Source organism: Cervus canadensis, chromosome 11 (genome assembly GCF_019320065.1).
Source record: "Cervus canadensis isolate Bull #8, Minnesota chromosome 11, ASM1932006v1, whole genome shotgun sequence".
Lineage (NCBI taxonomy): Eukaryota > Metazoa > Chordata > Mammalia > Artiodactyla > Cervidae > Cervus > Cervus canadensis.
Genome location: NC_057396.1, coordinates 18820766 through 18848409, shown reverse-complemented (window position 1 = coordinate 18848409; position 27644 = coordinate 18820766). Strand labels below are relative to the sequence as shown.

Here is a 27644-nt window from a genome sequence, read left to right as displayed (position 1 = left end):
CTTTATTAATATTATTAAAAAAAATTTCTGCAATTGTGGAGGAGCAGGTGGTTGGGTGGGGAACATGGACAGCTCTGGAAATGTGGTTCAGTTCTCCAAACAGGCAGGACTGTGGGCTAATTAAAGTCAGACAATGGGCCATTTTGAAAGCTTTAGATAAAACATTCATCCAGATGAATGCCAGGGATATAACATGTACTTCTATATTCAAACATTGGCGTTTTGAGTTTACAGGGCATTGCTTGCTGGGAAAATGTTTGTTTCTTTTTAAATTCTTTCTGGGCTCAGAAGGGGGTTAGTTGGCAATGTTAACAAGCAATATGCAAAGCACTGTGCCATGAAAGTTGTGAAAGGTGTGGGGGAGCATTCCCAGGGTAGACACTGATTCCCTTTATCGATAACCAGACAAACATTACAAATGAATGGATCCTTCTGCTAGCAATTCAGAAAAAAGTAACAAGGGCAAGTGAGATGTACTCCTTAAGGAAAAATTGTATTTTTTCCTAAGAATTTATACTCAAACACGAAAAGAACAGGTACTTCTAAAATATTTTTTTTAAGTAAGAAAAATAAAACATTAGCAAAGCAGGAAGATACACACTGGGCCATCTGATGACCATTTGCTGTGCCCAGGCAAGCAGGAAATTCTTACTAAAGCAAGACTACATTACAGGATGGGTTTATGAGAGTTGAAGAGATGAAAACTAATTTTTATGGTAAATTTTTAGAAATCATAGAAGAGCATGAAGATTTCTTGTAATAGCAGTGGTCCAGATAATTTGCACTTGTGCGTAGTCATTCAGTCATGTCCGACTCTTTGCAACCTCGTGGACTGTAGCCCGCCAGGCACCTCTGTCTGTGGGGTTTCTGCAGGCAAGAATACTGGAGTGGGTTGCCATGTCCTCCTCCAGGGGATCTATCCAACCCAGGGATTGAACCCAAGTCTCCCTCATTGCAGGTGGATTCTTTACCTTCTGAGTCACCATGGAAGCCCAATTTGCACTTATATTGAGATGCCTCTGACCATGAAATCAACAGAACCTGCCTGTTCTCTGTTCTTGTCTTGACGAGTCCAGAGAGGACTGCAATGGCTGTGATGTCTTCCTTGAATTTATGTGTGGCCAACCACCTACATTTAAAGCATGGAGGAGGGTGGGAGGACATGGCAACCCATTATTCCTGTTTGGAGAACCCCATGGATAGAGTAGCTTTGAGGGCTGCAGTCCATATGGTCACGCAGACTCAGACAGGACTGAAGCGACTTAGTACGCATGCACAAATCAGTTTGTGGGCTTATTTATATTCTGCCTCTTCCTTTCACTTAGAATTTTCCTTGCTATTTAATACCACCAATAGAATATCAAAGAGAAATAGCACAATATATATAAATTGCCCAAGTTTTAGGAAACTTTGGAAATTATATCTTGATTATATCTATCTGTCTTTAGCATGGAATTCTAAAAACCACCCAGGAAATGAGATTCTTGGTAGTCTATCTCTCTCCATCTCTTACCATATATTCATAAGAAGATCAGAGAAGGAAATGGCAACCCACTCCACTACTCTTGCCTGAAAAATCCCATGGACGGAGGAGCCTGGTAGGCTGCAGTCCATGGGGTCGTGAAGAATCAGACACGACTGAGTAACTTCACTTTCACTTTTCACTTTCATGCATTGGAGAAGGAAATGGCAACCCACTCCAGAATTCTTGCCTGGAGAATCCCAGGGACGGCGGAGCCTGGTGGGCTGCTGTCTATGGGGTTGCACAGAGTCGGACATGACTGATGCGACTCAGCAGCAGCAGCAGCAGAAGAAGAAGGTAAGAGCAGAAGGAAATTACCCTCCCCTTTCCTTACTAGCTATTTTATTTATTTAGCATATGCATATGATTCTTCAGTGTGTACAACTGTGAGAGAGTGCTGGAATACCACGTAGGTTGGGAGAGCATCTAAGAGGTGAATGACCAGAGTGAACTGGTAAGCTCGGCAGTTCCCTGAGCCTGGGGTCCCTTCCAGCCTTCAGAAAGGAGCTGAGACGGTCTCCTCCTCCTTGAGTGGGAGAGTGGTATATTACCTCCTGTCCCAGGAGCGAGTCATGTGATATCAACCTCTCAGGTCAGGTCGGCAACTTTCAGGAGAAAAATCAGACTTCAGCAGAAGGCAGAGCAGGGTAGCAAGCTTCAGGCAAGAAGAGGAGGTCAGAGTGAAATGGGTTGGCTGAGGCAGACCTAGAGAGCTCAAGAGGAGCAGCAGAAAGGCTTCTGCGAGGTCCGTGTGGACTCTGGCTCCGGAAATGCTTTCCCGTTTTACAGGGAGGGCCAGGTACCATACAGAACCGAGGAGAACACGGGTCCAGGAGAGGTGGGGGATGGCTGAGAGGAAGGACACTCTGGTAGCAGGTTCTGGGATGGAGCTAGAGATAGGTTCTGGAAGGAAATCAAGTCCAGTTTCTTCCAAGATGTCTGGGTATCAAAGCAGAGGAAGGTCCCGGCTCTGGTTTGCACTGGGTGTGGCATCATCTGAACGGTATAAAGAATCACTGCAGGGACAGGCAGGGAGACAGACGTGTGGTTGAGAAGGAGTGAGAGACATGATGGGGTGTGGAGTTTGGAGGGGGAGCTCAGGGCTGAGCGGAGGACCTGAAGCAAAGTGGTTATTTATTTCCAAAGCTCGTCCTTCCCTGGACTCGAAATGTGAACTTTAGAAGGCACTATGGTGGGTAAAATAAAGACTGTGAAGTCCAACAAACCTGGTTTCAAATCTATGCTCCACTGATTCCTACCCGATTCTTAGTTTCCCCATCTGAAAAATAGATATGAGTGTCGCCCTCTTAAAGCTATTGTGCTCCTTGTTGATAAGTGAAATTTACTCTAAAATGAACAAATGAAAATATTTGTGACATCTTTACTTTGGAGCCTAGAAGAAATGTTAGGTATTATTATTAAGAATTCTTATTTACCCCAAAGAAAATTGAAGGGACAGAAGAGGACTCAGGCCCAGAAGTCACCTCAACTGTTCTATCCGTGCCAGTCTTTGACTAGATGTTTAAGCTAGTACACTCCGTGTAATTGTTCTTGTGCCTTATGTGATTTTTCTATTGCCTATTTCCCTTGCAAACTCAATTTGCAACTCTAGCTGAACTAGAAGAAAGGAGGTTTATCTTTCTCAGAAAAAAGAAGGGATTACAGCTCAGCTTTGGGTAGGCCCATCAGGTTGGCGAGTAGGGTGGAACATGTTCTGGGGCCGGGAAAATCTAGGAAAGCAGGAAGATAAACAGCTGTACCCAGTGGGGAGAAGGGGGACACATCAGAAACAATATGAGTACTGGTCCCCTCCCACCTGTACCATTCATATGATTATATGATCCTTTGTAATTGAGAAAATATAGACTTAAAAAAGTAACTTGCTAGGTCGGTAAATTGATAACTCATCCTGATCAAAATGCTGAGACTTTTATTTCTTTCTTCCTGCCATTTGAAGTTGGTGTTTTCATAAAACAGTCATCCAGGGTGGTGGTGGATAAGTATAATACTTGATTTGTTATTTGAGACTAGTTATGTTTTTGGATAATTAGGACTGCAGGATGGGAGCTGTTGACTCTATCTTAATGAAAGGCATGAAGCTGAAGCTAGAACTTAGCCATCTCCTCATGTATAATGGGAGCTTTCCTGGTAGCTCAGCTGATAAAGAATCTGCCTACAACGCAAGAGACCTGAGTTCTATTCTTGGGTGGGGAAGATCACCTGGAAAAGGGATAGGCTACCCATTCCAGTATTCTTGGGCTTCCCTTGTGGCTTGGATGGTAAAGAATCCACTTGCAATGTGGGAGACTTGGGTTCGATCTCTAGGTTGGGAAGATTCCCTGCATGGGAACATGTCAACTCACTCCAGTGTTCTTGCCTGGAGAATTGCCATGGACAGAGGAGCCTGGTAAGCTACAGCTCATGGGGTTGCAAAGAGTTGAACATGGCCAATTGACTAAGCACATGTACACGGGAGGACTGAGCAGTATAGTGCTGGTATTGCTGAGTCAGAAGAAAAGTAATGTTGCTAACTGTCGCTTCCATTATTTTGTTGTTTCATTTGCTCACAGTGAATCAATTTTTCGAATCTACAAAAGGCATCCCATGGCCTTACTAGTAGCCAATTTATTTACACAGTATTAGTAATGTAGTACTTAGTAATTAGTAGTAATGATGACAGAAGTATCTATTTCCCGAGGTTGCTGTTCAGAGCTCACCACCACCTCTGGATGTCTTCCTTTTCACAGAACACTAACATAACAGATAACAATTATCAAATGCTGCCATGCTCCAGATACTAGGAAAGCCATAAAAGCTGCCATTTTCTGAGCACTTACAACATGCCATGCACCATGTACCGGCCAACCAGAGGCTATGGGCATAGAGGGGAGTGTCTGGGATACCTCTGCAGGCAAGACTAGAACTAAATTTTGAAAGGTCACACACCAGGCTGCTTCACTTCTCCACCACTTAGACTAAGTGGGTCCACCCACTTAGCATATCACAGAGTCTCTCCTCTCCCTCTGGATGGTCACCCCTCCTCGCGTTCTTTTGAACTCTGCCCCTTGTCACTGCCCACCTGAGTTTTCTTCTTTCCCAGCTTAGCTCAAGGCTCATGCTCCTCCAAGAAGTCTTTCAACTTCCCTGACCATGTCTTGCCCGCCCTCTTTTCAGCCTCTGTCCTGCTCACTGATGGTCACCGTCCTGTGTTTGGGCTTGGATACCAAAGCTGTCTTTTAATTTTTAATCACTTATTTCATGTGTAATTCCTTCTCTCAGCTGGGCTGTACATTTCTTCAGTTCAGTGAATTTCTTATATCACTTGAATGCTAATGTTCATTGGATGAAATATTTAATGCTCTAGCATTGATTGAACACATACCATGTGCAAAGCCCTTGACACATGTTAAATCTAATGCTTATGTTAACTTTGGGAGGCAGATATTATTATCTTCCTTTGACACTAAGATTAAAGTACCTTTACAGTCATCATGCAGTTGGCAAATGGCAGTGCTGGGATTTGCATTCAGGTCATCTGGATCCAGAGTCCAAACTCTTCATCATGCTATGCTGTCTGTGTCTTAGATGAGAAACCCCTGCGAATCTGAGCACTGAGGGTTCCCAGATGACAGAGTGATCTGAAACTTCAGCTCAAGGATGCTGGAATTGGAATATGAGCTGGTTCTCAGAAACTGAGATATATTTCAAACCATAGTGAGATGGGAACATTTGAAATACGAATAGTAAAGAAGTAAGGGGATGGGATAAACTGTTAAAAGTTTGAGTATTAAAATTGAATACTGAAATAGGACCAACCAAATTCTACTTGTATTGACAAGGACAGAGGCCCAGAGAGGAGAGAGGAATTCCTGGAGACCACTGATAGCCAGAAGTAGGGGATTCAAACAGACCGAGGAGGGAGCAATTTCTTTTTTAATGCCAAAGAGAAGTCTCAGAAGTGTTTTCCAAAGTTTCAGGGAAATCAAAGAAACTTTGAGATGCTATAACATGCAATTTTTAATTGCCTATTTCCATTTTTTAATACCTCATGAGAAACTCAAATGCAAATCACAGATACGGACATCATGTTTACACTTGGTGGTAACCGAAAGGCGCACGTGACTGGTGCCACAAAACAGCAGCTGGATACAGAACAAAACAAATCTCTAACCAGCAGTCCTGACGGAAAGACAGTTGTTACAGATGGAGCTGGACAATGTGCATCTGTTCGACAGTTAGAGGTCACCGACCTCTCAAGGAAGATCAAACACTTTCATATAATCTATGTTGTAAACGCATTATATGACTTCCATTCACCTTCTGTTCTTCCAGGTTTTTCCATCAGTATGTACTGTTATCATGCTTCTTTTTTGTGTTTACAATGTTAACTTCCAAAAATAATCAGGAAAGGGTGATTAACGGAGATACCCAGCTGACATTGCAGCCTTATCCTGTATGTTCTTGATGTAGAGATTTTAGCAGCTGATTTAAGTGTAAGGATTCAGGAAAACATAGAAAAAGAAAATAACTGTTACTATTGAGGCTTACTATTTGGAAAGGAGATACTTGAATTTAATATAAAAAGGATCATATCGAGTGGAAATAGATTTTGGTCTGTGTATGCATATGGTATATAATTCAAGGCTGGTCTAATCCGAATATATTTCTCATTTGGGATATAGCTCCTCAACATTTTTCTCAGTTTGGGTCTTCTAAAAACCACCAGGAGTCATCGTTTGTTTTTCCTCTGGTTTATGTAGAATATTAACTTAAAATCACTTTCACATCTATTTCCTTATTGTTCCTCACTATAGCATTTTGATGAATGAGTAGAACAGGATAACTGCTAGGATGTCCATAAACCAATAAAATAGAGTAAACATCAGACCCTGATTACCCAGTCCATTCTTAATCCCCAACACTGCACTGTATCCACCATTCCACTACTCAGTTTTAACTCCAAGCTGAGTTCTGTTTCCTATTTAGCAAGTTCAGAATTTTTTTCCCCTCATGCAACTATTGTATATTCAATAATTTTAAATGAACCTTAATCATAGTTTGAGGAAAAATTGATCAGAAAGCTCAATAGCCTGCAAACTGTTCACTGAATTTCAAAACAAAATGAAAAATTATGGCTATTAGATTTACTGCCTCTTCTTTTTAAAAATTATTTATATATTCTAGTTTTATTTATTTTAGCCAGGTTTATTTTTTAAATTTGATTAATTTTCAACTGGAGGATAATTATTTACAATGTTGTGTTGGTTTCTGCATATATCAACATGAATCAGCCATAGGTATACATATATCCCCACGCTCTTGAACCTCCCGCCCACCTCCCACCCCATCCTACCCCTGTGGGTTGTCACAGAGCACAGGTCTGAGCTTCCTGCGTCATACAACAAATCCCCACTGGTTATCTAATTTAAATATGGTAATGTATGTGTTTCCACGTTGCTCTCTCAATTCGTCCCACCCTCGCCTTCCCCCACGGCGTCCACAGGTCTGTTCTCTATGTTTGCGTCTCTATTTTGGCCCTGCAAATACGTTCATATCCGTGCCATCTTTCTAGATTCCGTATATATGCATTAATATACTATATCTGTTTTTCTCTCTCTGGCATTTCATTCTGTATAATAGTCTCTAGGTTCATTCACCTCATTTTTATGGCTGAGTATTATTCCATTATATATATGTACCACAGCTTCTTTATCCATTCACCTATCAATTCTTCTTCTTTTAAATTTTACTGATGATAGCTGAGAGTTCACTGAAATTTGTTGATATTGTTAAAATTTTTCAATGAATAGTTTTTATGAAATGTCATTGAAATAGTGTAATTGAAACAGTGCAGCATAAACTTACATCAAAAGTCCAAACATACATCTTTTGGTGCTAGATGCTGGTGAGTGGCTCCTATTTAAAGTGTTCTAGTTGAAAATCTAGTAGTGTGGTAACGAGTAACCCAGAAAAAATTTGGAAAAAAAAAAAAAGGAAACAATTACTTAAAAACAGATACACATGATAATAGTTCTGAAACCACAGGATTATGGCTAAAATGAACAGAAGTGGTTTTAAGTCCAGTCTTTGGTGAAAGTCTCTTCGGAAGCAAGGGATTTTTTCCTCTTTGATTCCTACTTCAAAAATGTGAAAACATTTCATGGTATCAAAAACAGATGTTTGTGAAGGAAACTGTGGTAAAGATGAGTCAACATAACCCATGTAAACTTATCCAAGGACTGTCACAGAGAGCAGAACAGCAATTTGGGCATTGAATAGATGCTTCCTAGAGAGTACTTATCTGAGGGACATAGTTTTTGTATCTGTGTACTAGTTTCCTAGGGTTACTGGAACAGATTACCACTACCTGGGTGGCTTAAAAACACCAAAATTTATTCTTTCATGCTCTGGAGGCCTGCAGTCCAAATCGAGGTGTTGGTGGGACTTGCTCCCCACGGGGCCTCGAGGGGAGCCCCCACTCTGGGCCCTCCAGCTTCCTGCCTGATCACGTGGCCCCAGCTCTGCCTGCTCTTTCACGTGGCCACGGCCCCTCCTGTGTGTCTTCTCTTTGGTGTGTTCCTCGCACAACTCCCTTCTGTAGAGTACATGGGGTTGCATTTAGGGATCAGCTTTTTCTTAAGAGGGTAAATGCCTTCACTCAAGATCCTTTACTTAATCACATATTTTGCCACTTAAATGAGCATTCACACATTCCACAGGATTTGCTGTAGAATCTTTTGGGTCTGTTTTCTGGCCTGCAGGTGTGCTAAGTCACTTCAGTCACATCTGACTCTTTGCAACCCCATGGACTGTAGCTCACCAGGCTCCTCTGTCCATGGGATTCTGCAGACAAGAATACTGGAGTGGGTTGCTGTGCCCTCCACCAGGGGATCTTCCCAACTCAGGGATGAAACCCACATTTCTTACATCTCCTGCATTGGCAGGGAGAAGGCAATGGCATCCCACTCCAGTACTCTTACCTGGAAAAATCCCATGGACGGAGGAGCCTGGTAGGCTGCAGTCCATGGGGTCGCAAAGAGTCGGACACGACTGAAGTGACTTAGCAGCAGTCTGCATTGGCAAGTGGGTTCTTTACCACTAGTGTCAGCTGCGAAGCCCTGTGTTTTGATCTTGGATGATATATACAGTAAAAACAGTATGGAAGGGCCTCCAATATCCTCAAGTTATCTTTTGACTCGTTATCACGCACTTTATCAGTAGCAAGTTTTGAACACGTGTAAGGATGACTTTCCTATCTGAACTTGCCCTAGATATCAGACTCATTGTCACCTAGTGAACTGGATGAAAAAGGGGATGGAGTGTCGGTATTACTCAAGCCATTAGAGCCCCTTAGGTGCTGTCAGTAACGTCCATGTTTCCTGCTCATTGAGTTGTGTTTACCACAGGGACAGAAAAAGTTAAGAGTCGGTGATTACTTATTATGCTATCTTTCTTGGAATATACAGATATTTTGGAAGAGTGGTTGAGATGAAATGTGAGCAAGTAGATGGTAAAACCAATTCATGGAGATACCTAAAGTCCAAATAGCCACATATTAGAACAGTGTACATTTAATTATCCGCATTTAAAATATCTTTGAAATGAAGAAGAGAGTAAGATACTAGCAGTGAGACACTGAGTAACACATGACAACAGGAAATTGGGGCTGAGTTCATACTGCCTATGGAGCTGATGCCTGAGAAGAATGACCAGAGTTAGAGCTGTTTTGCCCCTTTCCACTCCTTTCTGTATGATATATTCTCTTATGCTTTGATTTCCTTTGCATGTGCTGTGGTCTGATTGTTTGTGTCCACCCCAAAGTCACTTTGATATCCTAAGGTCCCATGTGATTGTATCGTATGAGGAGGTGGGGCCTTTGGAAAGCGACTGGGTCATGAGGGTGGAGCTCTTATGAATGGGATTAGTGCCCTTATAAAAGGGCCCTAGAGTGCTCTCTGTGCTCTTCCACCAAGTGAGGACACAGTGAGAAGCCTGCAACCCAGAAAAGGGAAAGGGCCTTCACCAGAACCTGACCATGTTGCAACCAAAACTCAGACCTCCAGCCTCCAGAACTGTGAGAAATGTTTTCTGTTCATAAGCTTGGCTTCCCAGGTGGCTCAGTGGTAAAGAATTTATCTGCAATGAGGAGACACAGGAGATTCGGGTTCAATCCCTGGGTCAGGAAGATCCACTGGAGGAGAAAATGGCAACCCACTCCAGTGGTCTTGTCTGGAAAATCTCGTGGGCAGAGGAGCCTGGCGGGCTACAGTCCATGGGGTTCCAAAGAGTCAGACATAACTGAGTACACATACACACACGCACACAAGCTACCCCATCCCATCTGTGGTATTTTGTGATGACAGTCCAAACGGATGAAAACTGCATGAATCAGAGATGATTCTACTCCAGTCCACATTGGTTTTTCCCTTTAAACACGATGTGGAATTGAGCATCAGAAAACTTGCTACTTGTTAACTGTAACCTGCAGATAATCTCTTCCCTTCTTTTGTCCTCAACTTTTTCAACTATAAAATGTAAAACTACGTCAATATCAGTCTCGTGGGGCTAGGGTGTCCGTCAAATGAGATAACACACAGGAAGTGCACTTTAAACTGTGCTTATGTAAATAGTGTCCCAGTCTTCATATCACATGGCAATGCTGCCCAGTCTTTTGTTTTGAGCATTCAGTGTAGTGCTTGGTTATAGGGTCATATATTTTTAAAATATATAAGCATTTTTCCTTTCCACCAGGTTATTTGATGTTTAATGGCACAGACCATGTATCACACGGTTCCTGTACCCACTTCTGTATTACATTCACAGTGTCACTGGGCCAGTCGCAATAGCTCAGCAAATTCTTATCTGGGTAGAGATAAGAAACTTGGCTCAGGGGAGGGGTTTGATAGTTGCTCTTTGCTCTGTGGTGAAGTTCTTATACTGTGATGTGCAAAGAAATCACTCAAGGAGCTTATTAAAAATGACCATTCCCTGGCCCCAGCCCTGGCATAACTCTATGTTCATAGACATTGTACAGGGATGAGGAGTCTGAATTTTAAAATTACAGTGTAATATGACTTATTATTGTTTATATTGTTATGTCTTTTTAAAAAGCGAACACATCAAAAAAAAAAAAAATAAAGAAAACACACAGCCACAGAGCTTAAAAAATCATGTTAGGGAGTATTTAAATAAAAATATATTTACCTCGACCATTTGAATAGGAACCTCTTTGTCTTGTTATATAATTCCGTCTGGCACAGCGCCTTATCATTGTGTATGTGTATCCATGACGATGTCGAGGAGGGAGTTATACCCTGACTCACACGGGGTAGACACACTATCAGCTCCTTGCCTATGGCATTGCGCTCATTTTACTCTTATCTTCCCAACTGACCGCGCACCTGGAACTTTAGCAAGTTTCACAATCCTAGCGGTGGGGGTGGCCAAGCACTCCACTTGCATCCATGAAGCTGTGGTTCACTCAGAGTAGACTCTGAATTCTCTCTCTCTCTCAAGAGACTCGATTCATAGGGTCGCTTTTAACTCACATTCCAGATGATCCTGAGGAAGTTTTACAAGGAACATGGTACTATGAGCAGACGAGAAGCCGATTATTCAGATTTCTGTTTATCAACTAAGCTCCATTTGTTGAACTAGAAGATAAGAGGAGGTTCCAAAGAAATGAAGACCCCAAAATACAAGGGGTTCTTAGATGGCAGGAAATTGAATCTGGAGTCAGTTCACTTGAAACATGTCCCAGAAGTTTGACTCTGCAGCAGTGTTGAAGCTGGTGCTGATGTTCAGAGCAGAACATACTGGAAGAACCAGTTTGCCCTGTGTCCCAGCCCCTGTGGTTGGTGTTATATGTGGCCCCCTCCTTTATTCTTGGTCATCTGTTCCCATGTCCTGACCCCAGCAATGCCCTGGGGGATGTCTGATATTCATGTTGTTATATTTCACCCAATAAGGTGAGTGATTATATACCCAACCTGATAGCCAACTGCTATCTCCATTCAAGAATCATTGTTGGAGATTTGGGTGTAACTACTTAAACATTTTAGGTATAGAGAGGGGCTATTTATGAAGACAAGGGTGACAGACAGAGATATTAGACTTAAGACAACTCCTACCAGGATTTTAAAATCTGATTTTGCATGTTACAGAGAAGTTGTTTGTTCATAAGTTGTCTCTATCAGATTTAGAATAACCTGGGGGTGAAGGTCTGCCTGCAGTGTGGGAGACCTAGGTTTGATTCCTGGGTCAGGAAGATCCCCTGGAGAAGGAAATGGCAGCCCACTCCACTCTTCTTGCCTGTAAAATCCCATGGACGGAGGAACCTGGCAGGCTACAGTCCATGCAGTCGCAGAGTCAGACATGACTGAGTGACTTCCCCTGCTGTGGGTGAAGGTCAGCTTTATTTCTACCAAACGAACCATTGCTAGTTCCTGACTGGGGTAAATGACAATGTCAGGATACATCATCATTTCATATCCATGAGGTGAAGTGGGCAGCCTATAAATTCACAGAGCTCTTGGAATCCTTGCTCATAGATTGACATATGTGCCATAATGTTAATAATAGTAATTATATAGTGTGTGTGCCAGCTAAAGGGAGACCCCATGGACTGTAGCCCACCAGACTCCTCTGTCCGTGGAATTCTCCAGACAAGAATACTGGCGTGGGTACTTATTCCCTTTTCCAGGGGATCTTCCTGATCCAGGGATTGAACCCAAGTCACCTGCATTACAGGCAGAATCTTTACCTTCTGAGCCACCAGGGAAGCCCTGGCTAACACTTGCTATGGAGAATATCAGACTTAAGAGGTTAGAGACTGGTGTGAAAATAAAAGGAAGGGGAGATAACTAACCTTAATAGAGGACTTAGCCCCCAAAGACTTTAGAATGTATTTAACTGAGACTTACATTAAATCTTGAGTTACTTGTCTGCCTGGATCGTTTTTCGGCCAGCAGGTCTTTGACCGTGTGCTTCACTCTCACTCCTTGATACACTCGTTTGCTGTAGTCTCCTGGGACTTAAGCAAATGGAACAGTAAGAATCAAATGTAGATGGTATAATTAGGTTAACCTCCCTATGGATGCATTCAAAGGCTAATTTTTGTGATGCTGTTTTCTTATTAGAATGTTAGACTCGAGTTTTAAGTGATTTCAACAGAGGTCATTTAGTCCTATCTCCTGGTTCCTGAAGGAAACTGACCCAAGCTTTGCTTAAATGAAAGAAAGACTACGCCCTCCTTTACACAACAGCTCCTCAAAGTGTCCTCTTTTTTGTATTCTTGATTTCCCAAGATTTACTCCTGAAAGATTTACAATGTATGCTCTAACTACAAGATCAAGGATTGGATGCAACTTGAAATAATGCTTAGGATATGGTGCAAAAGTTGGATTTGTACGATTCAGGTTACAGAGTGACATTCTTGCTGTGTCACCTTCCTACCTGATGTGGGTGAACAGGTCAATTGGACTGTTTTAAGAAGATAATGTTATAAAGAAGGAAGTTATTTTTTATCTCTTCACTGCACTAATACTTAATGTATTTTTATTTTTTAAATTTTATTTATTTATTTAGCTGCAGCTAGTCTTAGTTGCAGCCTGTGGGATCTACTTTCCTGACCAGGGATCGAACCTGGGCTCACCTGCATAGGAAGTATGGTGCTTTAGCCACTGGACAACCAAGGAAGGCCCTATTAAATGTATTTTTAATTTCTGAAATTAAATCCAAGGCTACTTGTGTTATTTCATTTGTTTCACTTCACAGATGAAGAAACTGAGGTTTGGGGCTAAGTTATTTGAAAGGCTTCATAGCTGCTAGTAAACAGCTGAGCTAGGATCCAGATTTAGGTCATATTGTAGCTCTAATTACCAAAAAAATCCTTACTTTTCACCGTGACAAAATGACAGAGAGATAACAGCCAATAGACAAAAATATTTTCCCGATGTTCTGAAATTGGCAGCACTGTTTCCATAAGCAGTGACTTCATTGTCACTGAGGATGGTCAGGCAGGGACAGAAACACCTTTTGTCTGGAGTGCTATAGAAAGCATTTAAGCACTGAATTAGCAGTTGAACTACAAGAATTACAAGATATTTTCTAACTCTGAACTCCTTGTTCTATAGTAGGTTGGTTGGTTTCAATTAATTTTAGTTGAGGTGTTGCTGGCTTACCAGCATTTTCAGCTGGCACAGAACTCAGCATTAGTCTGTACGGCATAGAACCAAAAAATCTTCTCTAGTCTAGGATTGACTTAGGAGTCAAATCTTATTACAGAAAGAATAAAAAGAAGGAAAGAAAGAAGAAATCCAAATCAAAATGAGAGGTAGAGTGGAGCATTGGGTGGAAGAGGCTGCTGGCCTGGCAACCAGTGCTTGCTGACTTCGTATGAGCCATTGACTTCGGAAAATTACAATTTCTCAGCCCTATTTTTTTATCTGTATAATGGGTATAATAGTCTCTCTAAAACTGACCACAAAATTTTATAAGATATGCATGTGAAAATGTTGCTAAAAGTACCAAAGTAAATACAAACTGTCTGCACACAATGAGGGAGACAAAAAACAAACAAACAAAAAACTCATAAAACTAGGTTCCAAGACAATTTATCATTCAATTCAAATAAAGTTCACATGCAATCTGATTTCGGCAAAAAAGTTATTTGACTGATCCTTTGGGTCTTATTTTGACAGGATTTGGTCTATATATCTTTTAATTAAAGAGGCTTGCAGTATCTCTTTCAAATCAGCCTCAAATTGAAAGCTTAAGGATTTTATGTTTGTTCCAAAGGAATCTAAATGTTGCTCTTAGAATTGTGTCTGAGGCCTTATTTTGGGGGGAAACACCAAGAGTGCATTTATTCATCAATAATTTATTGAGTATTTTTTATGTGTCAGGCATTGTGTTAGAGCTGGGAATACAAAAGAACATGCTATCTTGTGGGAGGCAAGAAATACTCAATTATAAGGCAAATGTGCTAAGTACAAGTACAGAAATATGCATGAACAGAATACTCAGAAAAACACAGAGTGTGGCAATTCTTCATGAGCGTGGGGACAGATTTAGGGAAGGCAAGTTGATAGCAGAGGTAAGAGGTGGGTATGATGATTAATGGGCAAGAGCAATCCAGGTATGGAGGGCAGCAGGACAAAGGCCTGGAGGCAAGACGAGAAGGAGGGAGAAAATGAGGTTGGGGAAAGGAAATGAAGGAGCCTCAGTCATGAAGTTTCTCATGGGTAAAGGAGTTCGGACTTTATCTTGTTGGCAGTGAGCCATTGGAGGCTTCTGAGTATGGGGGTAGTGTGGTTAGATTTGCATTTGAGATAGACTTTTCTAACAGCTGTATGAAGGGCAGATTCAGATTTAAGAATCACAGAGCCACAGGGAGAACAGTCAGCAAGATTCCAGGATAATTCATCCAAGAGATTGTGGGGTCTGAGTAAGGGTTGACAGGAGGGCGAGGAGAGGACAGTAAACAATAATTTGGAAATTATTATTTAGATGTAGGAGGGAAAGGGGAGAGAACATTCAAGGGTGATTCTCAGGCTTCCACCATGGGATTGGTTTGGGTACACAAGTTTCAGAGTCATCATAATGCCGATAGTAATGAAACCAAGAAAGAGCATAAACTTTCTTGGAATGTTTGCAAATTAGAACCATACCATTGTGCACTGGCTTCCCATGAGGCCCTAGTGGTAAAGAACCCAGGTGCCAATGCAGGAGACAATCCCTGGGTGGGGAAGATCTCCTGGAGGAGGGCGTGGCAATCCATGCCAATATTCTTGCCTGAAGAATCCCATGGACAGAGGAGCTTGGCGGGCTACAGGCCACAGGGTCAGACACGACTGAGGCAATTTAGCACACATGCACCGTGGTGCACACAAAGACCATATGCATCTGGCATGTTGGGATAAATAGGCCAGGATTCTCCCAACAGCTCAGAGGATCAATATTTTGGGAACTCGTACAATGATGATTCCTGACACACTGGTTGGGAAGTTGTAGACTAAATGATCAAAGATAGAAGCCTGGGGTATATCCACATTTGAAGGGTTGTCAGAGGAGATGGAGGGAACCCTAGTGAAAAAGAAATGGTTGGAGAAGAACCAGAAAAACAGCAACAACAAGAGAATAAGACATTACAGAATTTGAGGGAAGGAATTTTGAGAAAGAAGGAAAAAGAATAAGATACAACAGAATTGTCCAGGAGGATAAGGACAGCAAAACATCCATTGCTTTCACTCCAGTAGCTGGTGTTGACTTAGCAAGAGCAGTTTTGGGAGTGTGAGGTCGTCAGAAGCCAAGTACTAATGTCATAGGCAGAGGTGGAGACAGGGAGACTACTTCTTGAAGTTTGAAGCAGAAAGGGAAATAAGAGGTTGGATGATCATTGGAGAGAACTACAGGGTCAAGGAGAGGTTTGTGTATGTTTTTGTATCCATTTAATGAATTCCTGGAAGGAGATACTTGAGAATATTTGAACAGGAAGAGGGAGGGACTGAAGATTTAGGAAAGAGGGAAAAAATGATGGAAGGAGATCTTCAAGAGGAAGCAAGAAATTGGGGTCAAGGGCAAAAGCTGGCTCTCAACATTTGAGCCTGGAATAAAGAAGGGCAGGGGAGGGGTGGTGGTTGGAGCATGTGGTCAGTAACTAAGATGCCTCTGGGGCCCGTCTAGCAGCCTGGTATACGAGAGTGATTCAAGCACTAAAACTGAGAACAAAATAGGAGTCAAAGCAAGACAGAAAAGTCAAAGTGAGAGTACACACCAGTGATCCTCAGTGTGAACCTGGCGTCAGGAGCAATAGCACTGGCTAAGAATGTGTTAAAAATGCAGATTCTCAGGTCCTTCTCCAGATATACTGAATCAGAAACTGTAGGGGTGGACCCAGCAATTGTGTCTTAAGAAGCCCTTCGGGTGATTCTGATGTTCTCTGAAGTCTGAACCTTCTGTTCTCTGAACCTTCAGAGGTTCTCAGATATACACATGAGTAGGGATTTTATAAGTTTCCTGTGGAGGCGGGGGCCAGCTCTAACCTAGGCATTCCTAGCTGAGCAAAAAGGGGGAACGTCTGGCTGATTGATGGAGGTGTGGACTTGGGTCTGAGAAGTCTGGGGTGGATGTTGAAGAGGTCCAGGCTGATCCTTTGTGTGTTTGCAGACTGTCTTGTTTTTACTTTTTTTGGGAAGGGCTTTTTAATTGATGTGTTAAATCTGAATTATTTATTTATGTTTTATGTGTATGCCAAAAAGCCTAGAGGAAATATACCTGTTCTAAATAAGTTTAACAAATAACCACATGGAGACTAATAGAGGGATAAAATTCTTGAGATGACCAACAAACAGATCAAAACTTCTGAAGTTTTGCCATAAAAAAAAATCAGTCTTACGTACCGGTTGGCACTGACTTTGGTGCAAAATATGGGGCTATATGCCGCAGGGGATGCAAAATAAATTTAGAACTTACAACAGATGTCCTCAAAGACACCTTATTTTAGTGAGAGAAATAGACATTCACTTGTGAGGGATTAGGGGAGGGGGAAGAGCGTATTTTAGTTTGTTGATGAAAACTTTGTGGGAAGGGATGGGACTTAAGCTTGATTCAGACTGACGTGGATAGGTTAGGAGGAGGGAGAAAGGTCATGTATATTAGACTTAGCATGAGCAAAGGCAGAGGCTGGTGGGAAAGAGCAAGGCATGTGGAAAGAAAGGGGACAAACTAAGGTCATTGGAATTAATAGATTTAAATGCCATCAATATACAGATGAAGTTCAAATGGGTACCCCTAGCCCAGACCTGTCCTGGACTTTAGACTTCGATGTCCATCTTTTTTCAGATGTATAGTAGACGTTTCAAACTCCACACGCCCAGCTCTGAACTTTGTTCTTCCCTCTGTATTTGCTTATCTGAAACCTTCCTGTCTCAATGGTGATGATGGTGCTGGGCTCAGTCGTGTCCGACTCTTTGCAGCCCCACAGACTGTAGCCTGCTAGGCTCCTCTATCCATGGACGTTTTCAAGCAAGAATATTGGAGTGGGTTGCCATTTCCTACTCCAGGGAATCTTTGCAACCCCGGGATCAAATCTGCATCTCTTGCATCTCCTGCATTGGCACCCCTTCCTGTCTCAGTTGATGGCAACTCCATTCTTCTGATTGCCCAGAAGCTATAGAGTCACTCTTGGTTCCTCTCTTTTCTCTCAGACTTCACAATCCATCCTTTAGGAGTTTGATGGTGCCACCTATGAAACAGACCAGAATCTGCAGATTTTTCTCCAGCTCCACTGGTAATCTGTTTGTTAGTCACTCAGTTGTGTCCGACTCTTTGCAACCCCATGGACTGTAGCCCACGAGGCTCCTCTGTCCATGGAATTTTCCAGGCAAGAATACTGGTGTGGGTAGCCATTCCCTTCTCTAGGAGATCTTTCCAATCCAGGGTTTGAACCCAGGTCTCCTGCATTGCAGGCAGATTCTTTACCATCTGAGCCACAGGGACGTGCCACCCCCCACCCCGCCCACCACCACCTGCTGCTAATATCCAGGTACAATTGACTGTCATCTCTGATAAAGATACTGCAGTAGCCTTCCAACCGATCTCTTTGCTTCTATTCTTCCTCCATCCCTGGTCTATCTTAACACAACAGCCAAAGTGATTCTTTCTAAAGAACAAATTCCAGTTGCCTCAGTTCTCTTCTCAAAACCACACAATGGCTCTCCATTTTACTCAGAGTAAAAGCCAAGGTCCTCATGATGGCCCAACATAAACTTGTGCCCCCACATCTCTGATCTCATCTTGTGATACTGTATGTACTCCAGACAGTTTCTGAAACACATCGACCCACCACTTCTGCCTTAGGACCTTTGCATTAGAGGCTGTCCTCTCTATCTGGAATATTCTTCCCTCTGCCACCCACATGACTAAATGCCCTTGTTTCCCTCAAGATTTGGCTCAAATGTCATTTTCTCAATGAGAACATATTTAAAGTTGCATTTACCCTCTTTTACTTTTTCTATACGTTGCTTGTCACTTTTTAAATATCCTATATACTTTCCTTATTTATTAAGTTTATTGTTAATTGTCTTCCTCTCCCTTGCTAGAGTGTAAGTTCCACAAGGATGGGAATCTTTGCTTGCTTTACCTCATTGGAACATTTTAAGTGCCGACGCCTAGAACAGCACTTGGCACTTATTAATGTGAAAGTCGCTCAGTTGTGTCAGACTCTTTGTGATCCCATGGACTATACAGTTCATGGAATTCTCCAGGCCAGAGTAATGGCAAGGCAGTTAGTAGTCCTCCAGTAAATATTTGTTGAAAGTGTTTTTTTTTTTTTTTTTTTGGTTGAGAATAATGGAAATGTTGAAGGTCTTGAAAATCAGGCTGTAAAAGTCTATTCTTTATGTTGTAGATGGTGAAAACCACTATTCCTTTTGAATAGGGGAGTATTATGACTTTACCATATTTAGGAAGATTTGGAATTCTGGGGGGAAGATTAATCTAAGGGCACACCTCAGGATGGGTTAAGGATGAAGACGCAGAGAGGATGGAAAATGATAAAACAGTGACAGGCTAGCCAGAAACTTTGGAAATGAACAGGAAAGGGCAGGTTTAAGGAATCTTAAAGGTCTCTTTCAAAACAACACACACACACACACACACACGTACAGACACATACTACCATGATTAAGAAGAGAACTCAAGAAGCCAGGAAGATTGGTTCTGACACAGAAAAAAAGAGTTCAGTTTTGAATATGCTGACTCTGAGGTTGTGGTGGCTTAATCAAGTGAAATTATCCTGTGGACAGATGAGAACTTCGACAAGGGTTAGAGTTGTATATCTCAGAAACCTCTCTAAAACTATGCTAACTAGAACTATGGAAATAAAGTTCTCCAAGAAGACTTTTCAGCAAAAGGAGTAGAAATCCAAGCCCTGAGCCCTGGGAAAAGGTGATAGTTCTGATGCCCAGGGAAAGGCAGGAGATAGGGAGGGTCAAGGCAGACGCGGGTGGGGGACGGGGCAGAGCTGTAGGCATGTGATGCCGTGGTGTGGTAGCAACAGGGGCCTGAAGGAAAGAGGAAGTGTAGAGGAAGAGGAATAATCAGGGGTGTTAAGTATCTGGGACCTGCTGCTGCTGCTGCTACGTTGCTTCAGTCATGTCCGACTCTGTGTGACCCCGTAGACGGCAACCCACCAGGCTCCACCATCCCTGGGACCTAGTAGGTGCTTAATAACTACTTGTGGAGTAAATAAAATGCTTTAGAGAATCTGAGGAAAATGGGGGCACAAAAAGGCTGGAGATCTTTAGAATGTGGGAGAGATCAGTTTCATCTGGAGCATGGGTGGTAAGAAAATTAGGACAATGGGGATAAACCAGGCTCTGAGGTGAATACAAAAAAGGCTAGTTAAAATACATGTTATTAAAACATGGAACCTCCTAACAATTCTTTAAACCTATTACCCAGATTACTCTTCCTGTTTTGGGGAATTCTGAAAGTTCCTTAACCTACCCTATCCTCCTTTTTAAAAGAAGAATGATATTTAGAGTTTAAAAATATTGCCAGTATGCCTATTTCCAAACGTTTCCCCCCTTGTCCACTGTCTATTTAAAGAACGCACACCTGCATAAACCAGGAGATGCTGAAGAGTTTTTATTCAAATACTCTAGATACAAACTTGCATTCAGATCAGTTGTTGAGAAAACAAAGATGTGTTTCCAGAGAGAAAGCACAAGCAAATTTGTTAATAAGAATCCATGTATCCTTTCGAATTTTGGGGAAAAATTTATGCATCAGTATTGTGACTATGTATACTTAGCAAATTGTCTCAGTCATGCCTTCTCCTCATTCCTATTCACTTTGAAGAAGAACTTGGCCCATAGTAGATTTAATGATGTTATTGCTTTAATATTGTTTCTGAAAATTTCAATTTTTTCTGTCAAATCAAACTCATACATTCTGCAACTGGTTATTAAAAATGTAGGATATTCCTCAATTGTTTTTAGTTATGAAATATAAAATACGCTTGACATTTGAAGCACCTTATTTTACTACTTTTGATGACAGTCTCTGGAATACATTTTCTTGCTTTTAAATTCTTCAGAGTCCCTAAGCAGGTGTGTGTTACATAAGCTAAGGGGATAAAAAAAGAGTTTGAAACAAAAAGAGGATAAAACAAAAAACCATCCCCTAACTTTAGAAGACAATTCATATTTTGAGTTGCAACATTAGACAATGGTAAAATTAAGATAATAGACGATGTCTCTCTGAATTGTAGTTCCTGATGGTATGAAATACAGGTACCCTCTCACTTAAGTAGAATAGAATAAACATCCTGAATGATGGATTACTGGTGAACAGCACCCACAGTGGTTCCATTTCTCTGCTTGTCAGGGAAGTGCCGAGAGTGAGGTCTTGGACAGGCCAGTGGTATTACAGTGTGTTGGCCCACTGTCTGGCTCAGGTGCCAGTTCTGGGGCTGTGGGTACCCTCTCGGCCCCCACCGACCTCAGCCTGTCTTGCTCAGGACGAGAGCCCTCTCCCCAGGAGGAGGCAGATCCCCGTGTAGGATGCAGGGCTTCCTCCATGCCCACTAGAGGCTCAGTGAGTGTGGCTCTGCTTCTGGTCTGGGGAAATGATACCATACTAGTTTATTATGGGAAACCTCCAGGACAGCACAAGGAAAAACAAGTTCAGCAACTAATCGGGAAATGTTCAGTATATTAATTTATACATACTGCTTATGAAATTTTACTCCGAAATAAAGACTAAAACTTCTAAAAAAGTGGAGCTAAATTAGTTAACATGTGAGGATTTTGTAGAAGTTTGGTTTACCTATTACCGTAGGCACCCACGAACCCCTCCCAGTAGTCACCCCCTGGCACTATTTAAGCCTCAGAATTAGATCCAAAAACTTAAAACTTCCATTTATAACCAGTTCTACACTGCAGGAGACAGATTCTCTTATCGCTTTTTAAAAATTTTTGGGGATGAATCTTTGAGGAGTTGTAGAATTTTAAAAAAATATTAATTTTTCTTTCAAGCTACTTTACAAAGTGTTTAAAGAATATTTCTTCTATTATCATTTATTAAAACTTACAATGCTAACTTTTAAATCTCAAGTTTGTGTCTGAAACACAAACTTGACACTAATATTAAACTAATATTATTATGTTGACACTAATATCTGTATCCTCAGAGTGAACAAACCAGGAAAGATCTATATACAGCTTGAATTCATATAATAACAGCTCTTCCTTACTATGTGTATGTGGAAAGTTCTTCATCCTTAATCTTAAAAGCAAGATGCATGAATAAAAGATATTTCAAGCTCTCTATAAATGTGGATTCTTCTCCTGCACTTTTCTTACAGTTGAAAACTTGCTAGAAATTGTTACTGATATACTATATGGCTACACTGGAAAAGAATGCTTTAATATCCAGGTTGTTATTTTATAAAACTAATGTTCAGTAGAATTGATCTTTCAGAAAACATACCCTCATGTACTTGATACAGCAAAATAAATCCAACAATTAGTAATTAAATGTGAACAGAATTGTGAAAATATTATCAAGAGTTCTAAGTTGTTGGTCTCTGGTCTGTTTTGATAGCTTTTCATGTTCAAGCTAAAGTTAGGGATATTTCTTCTTGTCCTTTGCTTTCTGTTATAGCTTTGTGATGTCAAAAATAAACACTAGGCTTCTCAAAGTTTTTAAAAAAATTTTAGATAATTGATATTGACTCACCACTTTCCATTCTGGATGGTTCTGGTAAATTTCCTTCTTAAGGCAACGTAGGATTTCAGGTGAATGGTGGATTTTCCTTGATAAGGGAGCCAATCTCCTGGAAAGGTCAGCCTGATTCTGATGGGAAAGGCTTCTTCTGTACATGGTAATGATGCTTCTGAAATGACTTGCTTTAGATTTGATTAAATGCAAATCCTTTGGTGTCTGTTTCTCTACAATTTGCATCCCCAGTGTAGATTATATATGAAGGTACTTTTTCCCTCCCCAAGTAGATTTTTATTCAGTAACAATGAGTTTCCATTAGGAACAAACTCTCTTAAACATTTATTATGGAAACAAGGAATCTATAATTTGTTTTATGAATAGCAGTGGAATTTTCTATCCCTTTTACATAGAGTTTGGTTTTGAAAGATACTGTGTATGAAAGAAACATATTTCCCAGTAGGAAATATAGGTATTATACTGTTAATTCTGTAATTATGAATACATGATTTTTATAAGCTAGGTATCTTTTAGATATAGATAGAATTCAGAAAGGAAGTTGTTTTTGTTTAGGAATAAAAAGAAAAATGAATGTCACTTTAATACAACGGGATAACCTTTTTATCATATATAAAGCATAAATATATTATCTATATTAGAGGTTTCTAAAACCTGCCAGTACTACAGAATCACTAGTGGAGCTTGTTAAAAATACTTTTGCCCAATTCCACAGCCAATCCTAATTCAGAATCATTTGAACCAGGACTCAGAAAGCTATATTTTGAAACAAATTTTTTTGAGTTAAAAAAATTTTTTTTTTTTTTTAATGCACAGTCAGCATGAAATCTTCTGGATCAAAATTTAAAGAAACCAAATTTGAGGTCCTTTCTGACATTTTCATTATTTATTTTTACCCGCTATTGCAGCTTAACCTAATTTTGGTCTCCCAGTCTTGAACAAAGTTAGTTCCTGGTTGTTCTGGATTTGTGTAACACTTGGTGTTTTAAGACTTCAGGCTCCCTGGTGGCTCAGACAGTAAAGAATCTGCCTGCAGTGAAGGAGACCAGTGTTTGATCCCTGGGTCAGGAAGATCCCCTGGAAGAGGCCTTGGCAACCCACTCCAGTGTTCTCGCCTGGAGAATCCCTGTGGACAGACGAGCCTGGAGGGCTACGATCCACAGGGTTGCCAAGCGTTGGACACGACTAAGCGACCAACACTTCAGGCCTTCAAATAGGTGACAACAAATGTTCCTCCAGCTCTGCATCACATGCGCATTTCAGAGAGATGGAATCCAGAAAACAGTGGTTGTGTTTTAGTCAAAGGGTGTTCTGGACATCTTCCGAGGTCCTGGAGACTGGTTCAGAAGATCAGCATAGTTGAAACTGATTTCATAATAAAAACGAAAAATTATCTGCCCTTTATTCTCTCATTCTCTCATGAATGCCCAGAGGAGTTTTCTAGAAGCTGCATGAACTGTGCCACTGCAGCATATTGAATGGAGAAGCAGATAGAGTCCAGCTGTTTTTCTGAAGCCAGGCAGTCAGGCCATTTGTAAAATTGTAAAACAGTGCTACCCTTTTCAATAAATTTGTTTAGGGTTTGGAAATCATAGCTATTTTTATGAAAAGTTATTTATGTTGACATGTTATGGTTTATCATAACTATTTTAAATGAATAATGAATATTTTAAATACTATTAGTTTTAACTTACAATGTAATAAATATATGTGAATATAAGTCCTATAAAAAGCTGGTTGATGTCCTTAACTGTGTATAAAAAAGTAAGGGGTTCTGAGACTGAATAGCTTGAAAACTCTCCTCTGGAAGAACATTTGTAGTTCAAATGAGCTTCTAGAATGTTCTAACTCACAGTAGATTTGAGGACGTTGTGTCTGCGTTTCTCTTACTGATAGACTACACCTTTGTGGTCTCCACATTTCTATAAGAACACCAAAATGACAAATTTATTTCAATTTTCCAGTTTCCTGCACCTGTTTTCTTTACTCTTTTAAGCAAATGAGAAGACACAGAGAGAGGATAACCACATTGGTCCCAGAGCCTGTGATTTGTATCCTATTTTAAGCAGGAGTGCCCTGCTGGGCATCCAAATTCATTCTTGCTTACTCTTTGAACCAATAGCTCTATATTAAAATGAAATATAAAAATTTAAGCCACAGCAAATTCTCTAACATGTATATTCTTCTCAAAACTGTAGTTTTAAAAGAGCTGGAGCATTATAAAACTTCCAAGTGTAATGGAACCTTTTACAAACATAGATACAGCACCCGCTGCTGAAAGGAAAGAGCTCATCCTCCTCAGCATGGCACTTCTATGGTCTGGCCCATCCTACCTTTCTTCCTGTTTACCATTTCTTCCCCTAGCACAGCCTCCACCCCAATGCACAGTGCGGTCCTTGACCACCTGCCTCAGAATTACCTGCAACACTCAATCAGTGCAGTCTATCTTAGATTTACTGAATCTAGGATAAATCTGGCCATCCTGTCAGATAATCTGCATTATACATTATAATTGTGACTCTTAATAAATACTGAAGGTTAAGACTTGCTCTAGCTATAACCGACCACTCAGTGATTTTCAGGATTCAGCAGAAATGCTACCTTCTCCAGGCAATTTGCTTTTATACTCAAGATGGATTCAGTGGCCCATTCATGGTGCTTCTTGTTTGAATCTCTAATGGCACTGATTTCATGCTGCTTTCTATTCTGGTCAATGGTTTTTGCATAGCCATCCCCCATCCTCAGTCAGAATGCCTCTCCCTTCTGCTCTGTATTCTGCTCTTAACTGTGTTGATGGTGCTGTGCACCTAGAAAGTCCCCAGTGAGCGCCTGCCATCCTGAACCTTGCTACAGAAGGCATCAGAGATGCGAGTTACTGGGTAGCAGTAGCAATATGAGATAAAGCATAGCAGAGGGAATTCCATTTTTCATGGTAGAGAAATGTTATCACAAGTACTGAGTTAGCCAGAAAGTTCGTAAGATGTTACAGAAAAACCTGGATGAAGTTTCTGGCCAACCCAATATAATCTTTCTCTTTACACAAACTGAACACAACTGAACACAACACCAAAGAGCTTGTAATCATCTTCCTGTAGGCTGCTCCTGCATCTATAGCTCAAATCATAGATTTTCTAGAAACATTTTAATATAGAAATGTCTAGTACACTGCAGAAGCATTTCAGAGATTAGACATTATTGGGACAGCTGAGATGCACTGAAGTTGAGAAATTGATTTGCAATCAATACAGGCTTGAGCTTTAAAAGTTGGCTGTAGTACACTTGCTGTATTTGCATAGAACTCCAGAATTGTTTACATAGAATTAGATACATTTAAAAAGAAATCCCCGGAGAGAACAAGGTGGTGGAGGAGTAGGTGGATGTGGAGTACTTCTCTCTCCACCAGTACATCAGGAATACACCTTCAGACACAGAAGTGGATGCCGAACAACAGCTGAGGGTGGACAGGAGTACCTGATCAGAGGAAAAGAATGTATAGAACCATGCAAAACTCAGTAGGATGAAGGAACTAGGGGGAAAAACAGGAGTGTTAGGACTGGACCTGCCCTTTGGGAACTGAAGCAGGGATCCAATTCCCACATCAGGGCAATTGTCTGAGTCAGAGGAGAGACATTTAAGGCTGAGAGGGTAACAGCTGATCTGTGGCAGCCTAAATGGAATGAGAATCAGACAGTCCTTGCTGCACCCATACATACCCCAGACAGGGACGCAGGTCCCCTGGAAAGTGCAGTGGCTGGGAGCTGGAGTTTGGGGACTGTGGAGCAATCCCAGGGCAAGGGTTGCTGTTGATTGCAGAGAGGTGCATTGAGGGGGTGTGAGGAAGGAGGTTGTGGTGGGAAAGGGCTGTGGAGGAAAGCCAGGCAGCCATGGAAGCAAGGCGATACTGCTGAGTCATGCGTAGGGGGTGGAGCCATCACCATAGCCTCTCTCCCCCCCCACACCAGCACTGGCAGCTGAACAATAGAGAGGCTGGCCCATCAAACATCTGAGGGACTGAACTACAGAGCAGGACTCCACCCAGGATGCTCCTTTAAGTGACGGATGTGCAGATCTACAGAGTAAGACCCCAGCCAGGGCGCCCCTTTAAGTGCCTGACATGCTGATCTACAGAGTAGGACCCCAGCCAGGGCTCCCCTTTAAGTACCTGACGTGCTGATCTACAGAGTAGGACCCCCCAGGAGGGCCCTTTTATGTGCCTGACACGCTGAACAGCAGAGAAGGACCCCAGGCAAGGGAGCCCTCTAAGTGCCTGAACGGGCGGAGCTATGGAGAAAGACTGGCCAAAGAGGCCTTCAATCGCCAGCTACAAGAGGCTCGAAAAAAGACTCTGAGAGGACCATAACTCCTGCGGCAGAGGCAGCCTGTCCCTGCATACTTGGCGCTGCCAGGGTCCCCGCAAGCCAAGCAGCTGCGCCACCTTCACACTCAACTCTCACTGGGGCAGAGCTGCCACAGGCAAAACAGGTCTTGCATCTATGCACTCAGGGTCGCTTCAGTTGTGTCCAACTCTTTGCTACCCTATAATCTGTGGCCCACCAGGCTTCTCTGTTAGGGAGGTGGGTTCTCCAGGCAAGAATACTGGAGCATATTGGCCAATACTGGTTGCCATATCCTTCTAGAGCACTACATTTCCTGCTGCCCTAGCTGCCAACTCCCCTGAGAACCTGGTGCTGCCAGAACCCCTGTGACCCAAGCAGCTGCACCACCTCCACCCCTGGCCCTCACAGGGGCAGACCCAAGTCCTCCAGGGCAGCCTCAGGAGCTAACCCCAGTGGGCAACCCACATGCAGAGGTGGAAATAAAACCGCAATTGAAACCAGGGGCAGTGTGGCTAAAGAAGAAGACCCAAAACCTTCCCACCAGCTATACAAGCTGCAGATTAAATCCACACAACCAACTAACCAGACTCTGTATCTATGGAATATATAAAAGGTTATTTAGAGCTCCCACAGAAGACAGTGCACTACTTTTGATAGCTGTGGACATTGGAGGCAAGAACGCACAGGAGTAGGACAAGATTAGGATCTGAGCTGCCCCCACAGCAGATCCAGAGACCAGCAGAGTGTTGGGGGGCATCCTAGGGAGGTGAGGTGGACTGTGACTCCCAGCGAGGGAAAGGACTCTGACAGCAGTGACTCAAGAAAAACATTTATATTTTTATGTTTTGACTTGTTCTGCAGATTCTTTTGGACTTTTTTCTTTTGCCTCCTTTCCCCCCACTCTGTTGTAGTTGTTCATTTTATTGGCACTATGAAATCTAATTAAGCTTTTGAGCTTTTTTCCCCCTCAGTCATATTTTTTATTGTTGTTATAAACCTCTGCCACTTTTACAGTTCTGTGGAGTTCTCCTCCCCCTTTT

At 41.8% G+C, this 27644-nt stretch overlaps 1 protein-coding gene across 1 annotated transcript in view; it reads right to left on the bottom strand.

The window, feature by feature from the left end:
• C11H11orf53 (chromosome 11 C11orf53 homolog) overlaps positions 1–22358 on the bottom strand; it is a 38651-nt gene extending 16293 nt beyond the window's left edge. Inside the window, exons 1-2 of the mRNA XM_043482800.1 lie at positions 22268–22358; positions 12445–12554 (exon numbers count right to left, since the gene is read on the bottom strand). Coding sequence (XP_043338735.1) covers positions 12445–12554; positions 22268–22277 — 120 coding nt within the window. The 5' untranslated portion in view covers positions 22278–22358. The remainder of the gene's footprint in view (positions 1–12444; positions 12555–22267) is intronic.
• Between the last annotated feature and the right edge of the window lie 5286 nt (positions 22359–27644).